We start from the raw sequence: 14,244 nt of genomic DNA, 5'->3' as shown, positions 1-14,244 counted from the left end.
CATCCCATCCCATCCCATCCCATCCCATCCCATCCCATCCCATCCCATTCCATTCCATTCTATTCCACTTCATTCCTGACAATAACTTCATGCTAACCACGTACTTTACACCGAGCCTTATGCTAGACATGTGGGAACATGTCTTGTCAGCTCCCTGCTCTTGCCATGGAGGAATGAGAAGGCAGTATAGCCACATTGCCAGGGGAGGAGTTGCCCAGAGCCCAAAGGGAAAGGAAAGATGGAGACCGATGATGGGGGAGAGGCAGAAGGGAGGGAGCTAGAGGGAAGAAACCAGCTCTAGTTCAGGAAACCTTTCTGCTCCAGGGCCAGGCTGTTGAGGGGGCTGCTGTCACCGCCTCCCCCACCCTCCTCATCCTCGCTTGGCAGCACGTAGGACTCGTCCACTGGCAACAGCTCCCGGGACAGCTGGCCATCATCCTCTTCCACCGCCAGCCAGCGCTGGCACGGGAAGTAGTACCTGTGGGGTGGGGAACGAGATAAGGTTGGGAACGTCTCTTTGGAAAGGTTTCATGAAGGAGCAGTCCTGGGCTGCAAAATGAGAGGTCCTCAGGGGCCCGACACTCCCCTGTCTACCCACCCGCCCCCTCCCCCAAAAGCATGGCCCTCCCATCCTACCTAACCTGGGGATCATACCATGAGAGTCACTTGCCTGGAGCAGACAACAAATATGAGGACGTGGTTTGAAGACACCCCACTGAAAATGGCTGTATAACAGTGCCTGGAGCATATTAAACCCTCACTCAGGGTCGTGTTGGAGGTATCTAGAAGAAGAGCTTCCAGGGAGTATTCCAGCCTTTTCTAGAATGAATCTGGTAGCCAAAACTACTTTAGCAGAGAATATTGTACACAGTAGGAGTTCAATACCTAAGGGCTAGATAAATGGATTTTAATGGCATGATACTCAATTATGCTTCTGGAAGGTACGAAGAGTGTGGCTAAGGAGCTGGCACAGCAGACAGCTGGCATCATCTAGGGGTGGGAGGTCCAAGTGAGACTCCTCAGTGTAGAGGCTGAGCCCAGAGAAATGGGGACACCTGGACAAAGGAGGGGGCAGGAATGACAGGGGTAGCAACATGGGGTAATTAAGGACTCGTCTCTGGAGCCATCCTGGGTTTGAGTCCTGGCTCTGCCACTTACAGTCATGTGACCTTGAGCAAGTTCCTTTACCTCTCTGTTAGGGTTGCCAGATTTAGCCAATAAAATCACAGGACTCCTAGTTAAATTTGAATTTCAGAGAAGCAATGAGTAATATTTTAGCATAAGTATGTTCTATCCAATATTTGGGACATACTTACACTGAAACATTACTCACTGCTTCTCTGGAATTCAGTGACTGGCCATTCTGTGTTGTCTCTGGCAAGCGTACATGCTTCAGTTTACTAGTCTTATTGCTTATTTCAAAGTTGTTACGAGGATTATGCGAGTTAAACATTCTACAGTGTTCATCGAAACGCCCGGCTCTTGGTAAGAATTTGCTAATATGATTGCTGTTGTTCTTCTTATTGTACTTCCCTCTGTTTCTCCTCTGCCCACGCGTGGGAGTTCTGGGGGCTGCGGGCTCGACAGCTCCCCCGGGGTGCCCAAGCTCCCACACCAACTCAGAGGGTCGGGGAAGGCAGCCAGCCCATCTGTAACGGGGGCCATTCCGCCCCATCTCCACCCCTCCCCACCAGTCTGGATGCCGAAGATGCATTCAGGGGCTGGTCAAAGTCTGGAGAGGAGGAGGCGATGTGGGCGGAGGGTTTCACCTCTGTCGGAGCCCCACGTTCCCAGTAGACATTAGAGCCTGCCAGTGCCAACCTGTTAGCAGAGCAGAACCAGAGAACACTTCCTCAGCCCACGGGCTCACGCGGGGTGCAGAGGGGCAATTCTGTGTTCGTGGACATGGACTCAAAGGGTGGGAGGAGCTCAGCCAAGAGTGATAAAGGCTAAATTGCAATTAAATTCGTGTTTAAGTGAAAAATGTATATCGTTCCACTTCCTAGTCTTTAAATTATGAACGGGAAAGTTACTTTTATATTCAACCAATTAACTTATGAATAATAGGCTTTAGCTCTAAATTAGGGCCAATTAAAGGAGAGACAGAAAGAAAGAAAGGAGTGGGGCTGGGGCAGAGGCAGAGACAATGAGAGTGGGAAGCTGGAGCAGAACGAGGACAGAGGGAGAAGGAGACGCGAAGAAGGAGTGGGAGACTGATCCTGGGAGAGAGAAAGCAGTCAGACAGACAGCAGGGGTGAGGCACAAGCCTGCCCACACCCGCCAAGCACGCGCAAGTGCAGGGATGCAGAGGCAGGCTTTCCCGGAGCGCCCTCCCCACTGTCCCCGAGATACCTGCGCTGGACCTCGAAGCCCCTCAGCACGCCCCCACCACAAAGTCCCCCTCCCCCTGAACCCCCTCAGCATGTGGGGGTGCCACCCTGAGACGGCTGCCAGCTCGCTCTGCCTTGCAGTCCCCACCGCCCCCTGAGCTCCTTCATAATCCTGCACATGCCCGTCCCTGCCTCGCCGTGCTGCCCCTTTTACAGGCTGACCGACGAGATTGGTACTGCCAAGGGAGAAGAGCCCGTCCTGCCTTCCGCTGGGCGCCAGGTGCAGCACTGGGCCCTCACACGGGTCCTCTCAGTGAGGCCTCTTGACAACTTTGTGAGGGAGTTTTATTATGCCCATTGTATGGATGGAAGAACTGAGGCTCAGAGGACCCCCAAGGCCACACACGTAAAGAGTGGAAGAGACAAGAATTGGACCTAAAACATCTGCCTCCTAGACCATCACAGTTTTCCCACTCTTCAAGGGCAGTCAGAATCAGCCACTGGACCCTCAGCACTTAGCACACCGTGTGTTTGCTGAATGAATGAAGGAATCAATGCATCAAACGTCATACTAAGTTGACTTAGTATCTGTGGTATGCCTATAGTGGGCCAGGCCCTCTTGTAGGTACTGGGAAGGACACTGCAGGGAACAAAACAGATGAAGTCGTTAGCTTAGCCAGGGACCTTATATTCAGTTGTAGGAAGAGGAACAGTGATGAAATACTGCAGTTGAGGGGAACCTGGGTGGCTCAGATGGTTAAGCTTCTGCCTTTGGCTCAGGTCATGATCTCAGGGTCCTGGGATCAGGCCCTGCATCAGGCTCTCTGCTCAGTGGGGAATCTGCTTCTTCCTCTCCCTCTGCCTCTCCCCTGCACTCTCTCTTTCTTAAATGAATAATGAATAAATAAAATCTTTAAAAAAATACTGCAGTTGATGGTAGGTCAAATGATAAGTGAGGTGGAGAAAAAGAAACAGAAGAAAAGAAATACAAGTTCCAGGGTGAGAGGTGGGACCTAGCTGAGCAGATGACACCCGAGCAAAGACCTTATCTAGAGAAAGTATGAGAGTGAGCCATGGTGGGAAGGAGTGCCAGGGAGAGTGGACAGCACATGCAAAGGCCCTGAGGTGGGACCATGGCCATCAGGCTAAGGAATAGCAAGGAGTGAGCAAAACAGAGATCAGGACCAAGAATTAAGGAGGGGGCATGGGGCAGGCCACTGGAAGTGCTCTGGCTCTTACTTGGGGTGAATGGGAGCCTCTGCAGGTTATTAAGCAGAGGAGGAACACGCCCCTGCGGGCTGGACTGCCGTAGACACAGGAGGGCCGCGGTGCAGCAGAGGGACCAGGCAGGAGCCTCTGACCAGGGCTGGGGAAGATGGCGAGATGGAATCCGACTCACACCAACAAGACAGGCTGGTGAGGGCGGGGGAGGAGGTGAGGGAGCCGGGAGTGGAAGGGAAGAAAAAGAGACAGAGGGAAGAAGATACCATTCACAAGAGTGAGAAAAATACAAAATATTTGGGCATAAAGTTAGTAAGACTGTAGAAAATTGTGAAGCATTGCTGAGATACTAGAAGGAACAGTTGGATAAATGGAAATGCATACCTGGGGGCAGCCTTAATATTCTAAATATATAATTCTCCACATATACATTTAAATGGCATAACAATCAAAATTCCAATAGGATTTTTTTTCAAATCCCTTAATGTCTTGATTTGAAGAAGTAAGAAAAGCTAATATTTTTAAAGAATAATGGAAGAGAGGGTAGTAGGCTGAGTGAAATGAGTCAATCAGAGAAAGACAATTCTCCTATGGTTTCACTCATATGTGGGAAGATAGTGGGGGAAGGGAGGGAAAACTGAATCAGAAAGGGAGACAAACCATGAGAGACTCAATTATGGGAAACAAACTGAGGTTTGCTGGAGGGGAGGCAGGTGGGGGGACAGGGTAACTGGGTGATAGGCAGGGTGGAGGTGGGAGATGGGGTGAGTCCCATCACCCACTGCCCTGCACAGAGGGGAACTCAAGAACAGGGCATGCTCCAAGAGATATGAGATCACAGGCCGAGAAGTGAAGTCAACGCCTACTTATTTACTGGGTGCCCACTATACTCCAGGCACTGGCAGGCCCTCAACAGCTCCACAACCCGCTCAGGATCTTGTTGGCTTTCCTCTCTACCTCCCTCCGCACCTTCCTACCACCCCTCGGACCTCCTTTCATGTCCATTGTCCCTTGGCCCCTTTTGCTCAAGAGGCAATGGGGCCTAATGGTGGAAACACACCAGATTCATCATCGATGATCTGGAGTTCTGGTCTTGGCTCTGGCATGAACTGGCTCTAGGGCTGTGGCCTCACCTCCCTGGGGCAGGATTCCCTCACCTGTCAGGAGGACAATATCCCCTTCCCAACCCAGCTCCTAGTAGTCGCTGGGATTCTTGAACAGGGGCCAGCAAACTATGGCCTGGGGGCCAAATCTGGCCCACTCACCTGTTTACGTATGTCCCAGAAGCTAAGCAGGAAGTTTACATTTTTAAATGGTTGAAAAAAATGTAAGAAACAGTATTATTTTGTGAGGTGAAAATTACATGAAATTCAAGTTTCAGTACTCATGAATAAAGTTTTACTGGAACATAGCCACATCCACCCATTTAGGTATCACCATGGCTGCTTTCCTGCTGCAAAGGCAAATAAATCAAATGAGACAGGGACCAAATGGCCCCAAAGCCTAAAGTATTTACTCTCTGGCCTTTACAGAAAAAGTCTGCTTCCTCCTGGTCTAGAATATTAAAACAATGGTGCTGGAAGCCACTTTATATGCGGAGGGACGGATGGGTGACTAAGTCTGGGTGTGGAGACTGGCAGGGGCAGGGAACGTGACCGTCTGAAGTAATGGCTCTCAAGAACTAGATGGGGGGGCCCTACCAGACTGTCACCTGACAGGGCAGTAGCTCCAGGGGGTTGCCCAGTGAGAGGGGAGAGAGGGAGGCAGTGCCCGCCCAGCCACCCACACGAGCCAAGCTAACATCATAGCCACCCCACCCCCACCCCTACCCTCTTTCCAAGATGGTCTAAGACGCAGCCATGGCCTTCCCCACCCTTCCCAAGCCCCACTCACGTGATCTCGTTGTTCACGTCTGTGATGTCTATTCTATCCAGGAACCAGCCTGGTCTGCTGCCCGAGTTGTCATGGCGAATCCGGATCTTGGTCAGAGCCCCCAGGTCAATGGCATAGATGGTGAAGGTGTCAGTCTGGGAAGGGCCAGGGAAGCACTCAGAGGGATTGCACCCCCCCCCCCCGACACACACACATAATCTGGCCATCAGCCTCACCCTCCCAGCACCTGGGGCAGCCTGAGGCCAGCTCTGGAAAATGCAGGTTGACTGGTGTAGGGTCTGCACTGTTGTTTTTTAACCTGCCCCTACCAGGGGTCTTCTCACTCTCGCTATGTCCCAGAGGGTGGCCATGAAGGTGACTGAGGGGCAGAGGAGAAGGCAGGTTGGCTGGCTGCCCACATTTGTGTTATGGGATGTGTGTGTGTGTGTGTGTGTGTGTGTATGTGTCTAGGGCCATTGTTGGGCGTGCGCCAAACCCCCGAGCTATGTGTGCACCTGTGTGCATAAACCCCTTCAACCACACATTTTGGTTAAGCACCTGGGATGAGCCAAAGTGCAAATCCAAAGTGATTTCAGAGTGTAAATCCAGAGTAATTCACAGAAACAGGAGAGGAGCCCTTGCTCACCACGTGGGTGGGAAGACAATGTGTACGACGTGAGTGTGTGTACATGCCCTGCAGGAGGCGGGCGGCCTCAGGACCCGTAAGTGAACGGGATTCTTCTGGGCTATAACTTTTTAAACTCTTTATATTGAAAAACATTTCAAGTCTACAGAAAACTTGCAGAAACGGTACAATGAAATTTTGCAAGCCCTTCACCTAGATTTTGCAACATTGGCTTGCCTTGTCTCTCTCTTTTGCTCATTGTCTATTTTTTTTCTGAATCATTTAAAAGTAAATGGCAGACACCATGATTCTTCACCTCTGAATTCTTCAGCAGAGCTTTCCCAAGAACAGGCGATTCTCAGATAATCACAGGATAATGACCGAATTCAGGAAACGTAACATCGACACAATATTATTATCTCACATACAAAGCTGTATGCAAATTTCATCCAGCGTGCCGGTTACACCCTCTCTAGCAGTTTTCTTTCAATCTGGGATCATAGTGGCTATAATTTTTAAAGGAAAGTATAAAAAATATGAAATAAGCCCTAATCCTCAAGTCATGGCAAGGGAGTGTTGGAAGAGAAAGCAGCTGGCCTCTCAAGTACATCAGAGGGGCCCGTGGGTACTTTCATGGGTTTGGTTTCTTTCTCTTCTTCCTCTGTGTAGATAAGGGAATGTGGCTTTGAGATCAGGGGCAGGAATGAGAAAGGTGACACGGGACAGTCTTCTAGCCAGAGCACACTGTAAAATCTGGAAGGACAAAGATGACAGCTGGGTCTTTCACGCTTTTCCCACTATACTTGGAAGAGGGGCATGCGTGCATTTCTTTCAACACTTCTAAAGCCTTTGTGGCTCCCACCACAGTAGGCAGGACGCGGCCCAGGCTTCTCAACCTTCTTTCAAGGCTCTCATGCCCCACTCCCCTTCATCGGGCTCATCAGGCTTCCCAGAGGCATCGCCCACCCCGGCTCAGCACTAACACAGGACAGCAGGAAAGGTCACTGTGCTCGAGCTGGCCTTCCGCATTTCCACCCTGCAGTCCCATCCCCAGGGAACACCTGTCACTGTCATCCTTAGACCTCTATACCACAGGCATGGCCCAGGGTACAGCCCTCCTTCCATGTTTTCCCCGAAGCGCTGTTAGCACTTCCTCCTTGAACCCCTGCTCCAGCCACACAGACCCTGAGCTTCTGCTACTGTACTATCTGGTTAGTTCCTATGGGCTTCATGGTGCTCGACGCCCCCCTCCCCGGGCCTTTCTCATGTCCCCCAGCACAAAGCGCCGGTGCTAACAGAGGAGCCACTCCCATGACATCTGGGTGGACTGGACAAAGCACCCTGCTGGACATCATGCTGGTGGGGGGACAGGGGGGCGGCCTCGGGAATCAGCAGTCTCAACCTCCTGCCCAAGGGCCAGAGAGCCTGCACTCTACCTGTCCCTGCTCAAACTTGTTGGACTTGTCCGACTTCTTCAGGGGCCGCTCGCCTGTGTCGCCATACTCCTCACCGTAGATGGTCAGGTAGACGTTGGCATCGGTGCCAGCCTTGGGCACGTTCCCTGTGATCACCTGGACCTCATAGGTGTTGGCTGGGGATAGAGAAAAAGGCAGCGCTGAGGACACCCAGGCCTCGGGGTGGAGCTGAGGCTCGGTCTCTCGGAAGCCGCCAGCTCACGGGAGCAGGAAGGACCCATGGATTCATCCGCACCTGCACTAACCTGGAGCTAAACCTCTCCCTCCTCCGGACTCAAGACTTTCCTTTGCCGTGAAGCCCAAGAGGCTGGGAGGCATGGGAAAACACCCTCGGCCACCCTCCTACCTTATGCCCCACTGGGAGTCATAGTGGACTATATCCAGGCTCATCCTGGAGTCCCAGAGCCCTCCTGAGAGCCGTAGGACAGGGGCGGAGCTAATCCCAGACAGAGACCTGTCCATGGTGGCAGGAGGTCAGACCTATTTAGGACCCACGATGGGTGCCCCTCTGTGGGGCCACCATGCGACAGGCGAGCTAGACACCCCCTTCACCGGGGCCCCCTTCAGTGGATGGGCGGACCCCTGCTTAGGCTTACGCTCAGGACCCGGCTGGCCCGCCGGCACCAGCTCCACGACCAGTTCATTGTCCTCCTTGCCCCGGGCCAGCCAGCGGTGGGCTTCGAACTTGTACTCCTCAATCACCTCCTGCATCCCGGGCCCAAACTCCTCCTCTTCCTCCTCCTCGGTCTCCTCCTCCTCCTCCTCCGAGGACTCTTCCGATGAGGACTCCTCCTCCTCGTCCCCCTCGTCCTCCTCGTCGCTGCCCTTCTTCTTCTTCTTCTTCTTCCTCTGCAGCTTGGCCTTCAGCTGCTCCTTCTTGAGTAGCTGCCGCAGCTTGTCCTTCTCCTTCTTCTTCTGGGCCTCCTCCTCGGGCGTGAGGTCCGCCTCCCGCACCACCAGGCGCCGCAGCCACAGCGCGTCCACGAACCAGCTGGGTCCGAAGCCTTCGCCTGTGTGCCCCAGCCGGATCTTGAAGACCTCACCCACGTCCTCTGCCTCCAGCTGTGCAAAGAGCAGGGCAGTGGCTGAGGCCGCTCCTGGCGTCCTCCCTTCCTCCCCCGCAGAACCCAGCAGGGGTCTGTGTGCAGTGCCACAGGATGGGGAGGCCCGGGGCCTTGAGCCAGAAGCTTCCACCAGCTCCCTCTCTCCTACCACATTCAGCCTGGTTGCTGGGCCAGCCTTCCAGGACCATTGGCAGGCCCCACCCTCCATCCAAACATATTTCCTTCTAACCCCAGGTGATGTCAGGTTGGTGTCCCTGTCTCTCTGTCTCTTCCCCTTCTCCCCCACCCCACATATGCACATGAACACACACACGTGCACATCACACTCATTCCTGTTACTCCTAGTTCCATAGCTCTCTTCATGCGTTCCCCGCACCCAGAATGCCGTTATTCCCTTCTCTACCTCCATATAAAAGCTATTTATCTCGTTTTCTGAGCTTTATTACTACTTTCCTTTTTAGTTTGTGCTTTTTGCATTCTCTTTCCAAAGTTATTTTTTTTAATCATGAATCACATATAACTTTTGTAATAAGCAAGAAAAAGTGTTATTTTTCAAAAAGAAAAAAAAATCTCACCCACATTCCCAGGAAGCCTGAGCCCCTCCCCCAGCACACGGGAGACACAGAGCTTGGCTAAGGTCCTGGCCTGTCCCGGATGGTCTCACTGTCCACGTGAGCTGCTCCCCGCCCACTGGAGTGGGTATTCCTAAAGACAGGGACTGTTCGTTCTTGCTTCTCTCCCCCATGGGGTCTGGCGCACGGCTGGCTCAAAGGACAGTGTGGACGGATTCAGCTTTCTTCAGAGGGTCAGGTCCTCAGCCTTCGGTCTGCCACTCTGTTCTAAGCCTCACACTGCATGAGGTCCAGCCCCTGCACAGCTCAGGGGGGGGGTCACGTGGGGTGCCTGCTGGTTGGGCCACTCTTAGGGTTCCCCATTCTGATGGGCCCTTATCTGGGTGTCCGACACTTTTCAAAGTCTGGTGCCACCGATTTTCCCACATGTGTCCTAGTGAAACTAAGGCCTGGGGCTGTCTCATGCGTTGCTCAATGCCCCATATTTGGAGTCCAGGCCTGGATGAGAACTCAGGTCTTCTGACTCTGTTCGTGAAGCTACGATGTAGCCAAAACCACCTTTATGAGAAAATGATCAGCCAAAATGGAACCCAGGAGCCCCGAGAAAGAGGCATTTTTTTCTTCTGGGCTACTGAGGGGATGGGCTCTGGACCTGGTAAGTCCCTTCTTCAGCACATGAGATCTCCTCTCCAGCATTTTCCAAGGCACAGCATCCCTGCCATCAACCTCTGCAGGCAGGCCTGCTTACCATCCCGTGCCCACATCTGTCTGCCCAGCCATGACCGCGTCCACCACCACATCCAGCCACACAGCCTGGGGGCACTGGAAGATGCCCTGCTCTGTGACGTCTCCACAGCTGGTCACAATTTCCCAAGGACCTTCTCTGACAATGACTGTTTGGACCCTTCCAAGGACTGTGAGGAAGGCTAGGTTCGAACTGATGAAGAACGTGAGGCTCAGAGAGGTGAAATGCTAGGGCCTCTACCTCCTCAGCAGCGTAATGCGGGGATTGGATTCAGGGAGACCCCCTCCACCGCTAACGTTCCATACACCCTGGTCCAGCTCAGCCAGGCCCTTCTCGGCTGGGCACGGGGGCAGGACTCCTTGCTCAGAGCTGTCTGCGGCACACAAACACACAGAGAACACCCAGCATGAACATGCTCCCTGCTACACACATCTGCACACGCACACCCACACCCACACACACACACACATACTAGTGTCCTAGGTAGAACACAGTTGGGGCGCCTGGGTGGCTCAGTCAGTTAGGCGGCTGCCTTCTCGGGGTCATGATCTCAGCGTCCTGAGATCAAGCCCCACATCGGGCTCCCTGCTCAGTGGGGAGCCTGCTTCTCCCTCTCCCTCTGCTACTCCCCCTGCTTGTGCTCTCACTTGCCCTCTGTCTTAAAATAAAAAAATAAAATCTTGAAAAAAAACCCAAAACAATACAGATATGTCCCCCAAGGGGCATCCCACTTGCATCCTCCTCTCCTACCAACAACATAACATGCTCACATCCTCATCTCTTCTTCTCCACTCAAGCGGAAGTGCAGAGTCCTGGGGCACTAAGAACACAGCCTGGAGACTCCGCCCCAGATCCCGCCTGGGAAGCACGGCCCTGCCCAAAGGCAGAGAGAGCCACAGAATCAGAGGCTGGCAGTGGCTGCAGTAATTAGGGGTCTCATGCCATTCTTTGCCAAATTAGAATCGTCTACTCTAGCAGGACTCAGAATGGCAGCATTTTAGCCTCCCTGGTAGAGCTTCTAGAAGCATAACCCAGAAAACATACCCCACCGTAGAGGTTCTGACTTAACTGATCCAGAGGTGGGCCGAGCAGCCATTTTTTTCCTTAAAGCTCTCCAGGTGATTCTAAGAAGCAGCCAGGGACGAGAACCACTGATCTAGTCCAATCCCTTCATTTTGGGGCACCCATTGGCACTCTGTGGGCACCCCCACTGCCTGAACCCCGCATACCTGGAATGTGTCCTTGGACGCACGATCAAAAACTTTCGAGCGGCTGGAGAGGAAGAGCACTTCTGTCTTGCCGTCCTTGCCATAGATCTGCACGTAGACTCGAGCGGTGGTGCCCGCGCCGCCCACGTCCCCCGTCCAAATCTCCACCTCATAATGGACCACTGGGTAGGCACATGGGGGGAAACAGGACATTCAGTGATATTAACAGCAGCAGGGATAGTAACGAAACAGACATTCCTGCCCCGGTACCACATCTGGGGCTTCACAGGCATTGTCTTCTCTAATCCTTTCATCAGCAACACCATGAGGACTGTCACCGCCATTTTGCAGGCTGACAAGTTGAGGCTTAGAGGACCTGAGTAGGTGGTAGAAATGGCAAACTCAAGCAATCAGACTCCAAAGCCCGGTTATCCACTGCACCGCATGTGACTTCGGAAGCCAGGAGTGAGGGGTAGTCAATTTACCAGCTGGCGTTCTCTGCTGTGTGCCCAACCCCTGGGCAGACATCATGGAACAGAAAGAAGCAAAGGCTGTGTGTTTGTCTCTTTTCCTTATTTTCAGTAAAGGACAAGGGATTGAAATTGTAATTTTTTGAGAAAATTTTTAAATTTTAAGATTTTATTTATTTGAGAGAGAGAGAGCATGCGTGTGCACATGGGGGTGGGGGGAGGGAAAAGGGCAGAGGAAGAGGGAGAGAGAAACCCAAACTGACTCTGCACTGAGTGTGGAGCCCTGAGATCAGACCTGAGCCGAAACCAAGAGTTGGACGCTCAACTGAATGCACCACCCAGGCACGCATATATATATTTCTGTTGTTGTTGTTGTTTTGTTTTCTTCTCGTTTTTTTAAAGTAAGCTCTATGCCCAACATGGGGCTTGAACTCGTGGCCCCAAGATCAAGAGTAGCATGCTGTACCGACTGAGGCAGCCAGGTGCCCCTGAAATAATAATTTCCATTTAAATATATTCATCTTTCATATATTATCAACATATACATCTACACAGAAAGAGCTGTCTGTATTTTGAAGTCATACTTGATCAAGCAGTTAGAGGGTGGAAATGTGTTACAGGTATGCACCACTAGAGGGCACTTCCCAGCGAAGAGCAAAATGTCGACCAGAACTGTGGGTCATAGTTTTTCAGCGACGACACCAAGACCTGTGCTCTCAGCAATGCCATAACACGATATCATGATTTTTTCCCCCAAGATAAGACTTATTTTCAACAAGATGGAGAATCTTCCATTACCAAAGCAATGTGAGAGATTTGCAGAAAGCAAGAGGACTGGCTGAGAGCCTAAAGAAGTTGAACTAGAGATACCAGGATCAGCTGGGAGTGAGAGCGGGTAAGCGTATGGACAACAAGGGGATTCAGTAAAAGCTGACATTCCAAATGGAGAGAACTCCCAACCTCATTCCCTCTCTCAGAGCCTAGAGCAATAAGCAGCCAGGATTACACAAACCTTGGATAGATAAAAATTAGCATTCAGAGAGCAAAAACCAACTATTGGAAATTAACATGTGGTAGCTGAAATGAAATACTCCAGAGCAAGGATAAAGTCAAGGACAGTTCATAAGAACAAAAGAGGAAATTTCCCAAGAACAAAATGACAAATGATAGAAAGGTAAGAAAATCAGAATTCCAACATCTTACCAAGAGTTCAGTTCTAAAGACTACAGAGAATAGAAAGTTGGAAATTGTCAAAGAAATAATATCGAAAGAAGTCCCAGAATTAAAAAATGCTTCTAGAAGGAGCCCATGAGTTCCCAGAACAATGGATGAGATTAAAATCACAAAAGGCAGTGAGGACATCATGAAATTTCAGAATGCCAGGAATAAAACTAGGATCTTACAAAATTTTAGAGAGAAAAAATCCCAAAAGTTTGGATAACAGAATGGCATCATACTTCCCAACTGCAACACTAGGAGACAGAAGATGGTAGAATAATTCCTTCTAAACTTTAAGGGAAAATGAGTTCTAAATCAGAATTCTGTAATGAGCCAGATTCCTGAGACATTTGCAGACATTTCTCTTCTGTGCACTTTTTCTCAGGAAACTACTCAGTAGAAATGAAAAGAAAGAAGAAACCAAAGAAAAGGAAGACATGAAGTCCAGGAAACCGGAGATCCAACAGGAGGAAAAAGAAAGGAATTTCCAAAAAGATGGCCAAAAGGAAGTCCCAAAGGACAGCTTCATGGCAGCCTAGAACTTTAGAGGTTCCTAACGGAATGTCTTGGGACAGGGAGTGAGTGGAAGGAGGCAGAGAGGAAACAGAATTGCTGTTGGGTTTGGACTTACGAAAAGAATTTTAGTTCTATTGGAGGGATGGAGATAAAATGATGTTATGGGAGAATTGTCTTCTTCCTTCCAAATTCATTGTTGAAGCCTAACTTCTAGTATTTCAGAATGTGACTTATTTGGAGATTGGGCCTTAAGGAGACATTAAGTTAAACTGAGGCCATTAGGGTGAGGTCCAAATCCAATATGACTGCTGTCTTTATAAGAAGAAGAGATTAGGACACACGCATGCAAATGCCCAAAAAAAGACCATATGAACAGGCACCAAGAAGGCAGCTATCTGCAAGACAAAGAGAAAGGCGTCAGAAGAAACCTAACTTCCTGACACCCTGATCTTCTGGCCTCTGGAACACAGGAAAACAAATTTCTGTTGTTTAAGCCATCTAGTCGTGGTATATGTTATGACAGCCCTAGCACCCTAATACAGATAGGTGGGTATACAGAAATACAGATGGGTATATAGAAAACTACACGAATGAAAATGAGGCTATTATTAACACCAGAAAAATACAAAAAGTTGTGCAATAATTCAAATGCAATCATCATACAACAGGTGTCTCCGTAATGAATATTTACATAGTCATAATAACGTAAAAATTGAATATTGATTTAATTTTATTAAAGGCTGGAAGGAGGGGAAATGGGTATGTACACACACACAGACACACACATGCATGTGTATTCAAAGAGCTAAACCCTCCCCTTCCATTGTAGAAAGTCAAGAGTTAATGTCTATGAATAAAATAATAAAGAAATTGGTAAGCAAATTATTAAAAACACAGAGATAAATTTCAGAGGAAAAGTGAAAGCAAT

The 14,244-nt window shown here is 50.4% G+C and overlaps 1 protein-coding gene across 3 annotated transcripts in view; it reads right to left on the bottom strand.

The window, feature by feature from the left end:
• The window catches only part of LOXHD1 (lipoxygenase homology PLAT domains 1), a 162,930-nt gene that overhangs the window by 55,532 nt on the left and 93,154 nt on the right, over nt 1-14,244 (bottom strand). For 2 of the 3 annotated variants that reach the window (XM_045790004.2, XM_087869996.1), the window contains exons 18-22: nt 11,134-11,294; nt 8,120-8,585; nt 7,485-7,639; nt 5,445-5,578; nt 312-478 (exon numbers count right to left, since the gene is read on the bottom strand). In XM_045790004.2, the coding sequence (XP_045645960.2) occupies nt 312-478; nt 5,445-5,578; nt 7,485-7,639; nt 8,120-8,585; nt 11,134-11,294 (1,083 nt within the window). Of the gene's footprint in view, nt 1-311; nt 479-5,444; nt 5,579-7,484; nt 7,640-8,119; nt 8,586-11,133; nt 11,295-14,244 lie in introns of those variants that run through there. The other variant, XM_087869997.1, reaches the window with a different exon arrangement.

The sequence above is a fragment of the Ursus americanus genome, chromosome 19 (genome assembly GCF_024610735.1).
Source record: "Ursus americanus isolate L20-20 chromosome 19, mUrsAme1.1.p, whole genome shotgun sequence".
NCBI classification, from domain to species: Eukaryota; Metazoa; Chordata; class Mammalia; order Carnivora; family Ursidae; genus Ursus; species Ursus americanus.
This window is presented reverse-complemented; position numbering and strand designations above follow the sequence as displayed.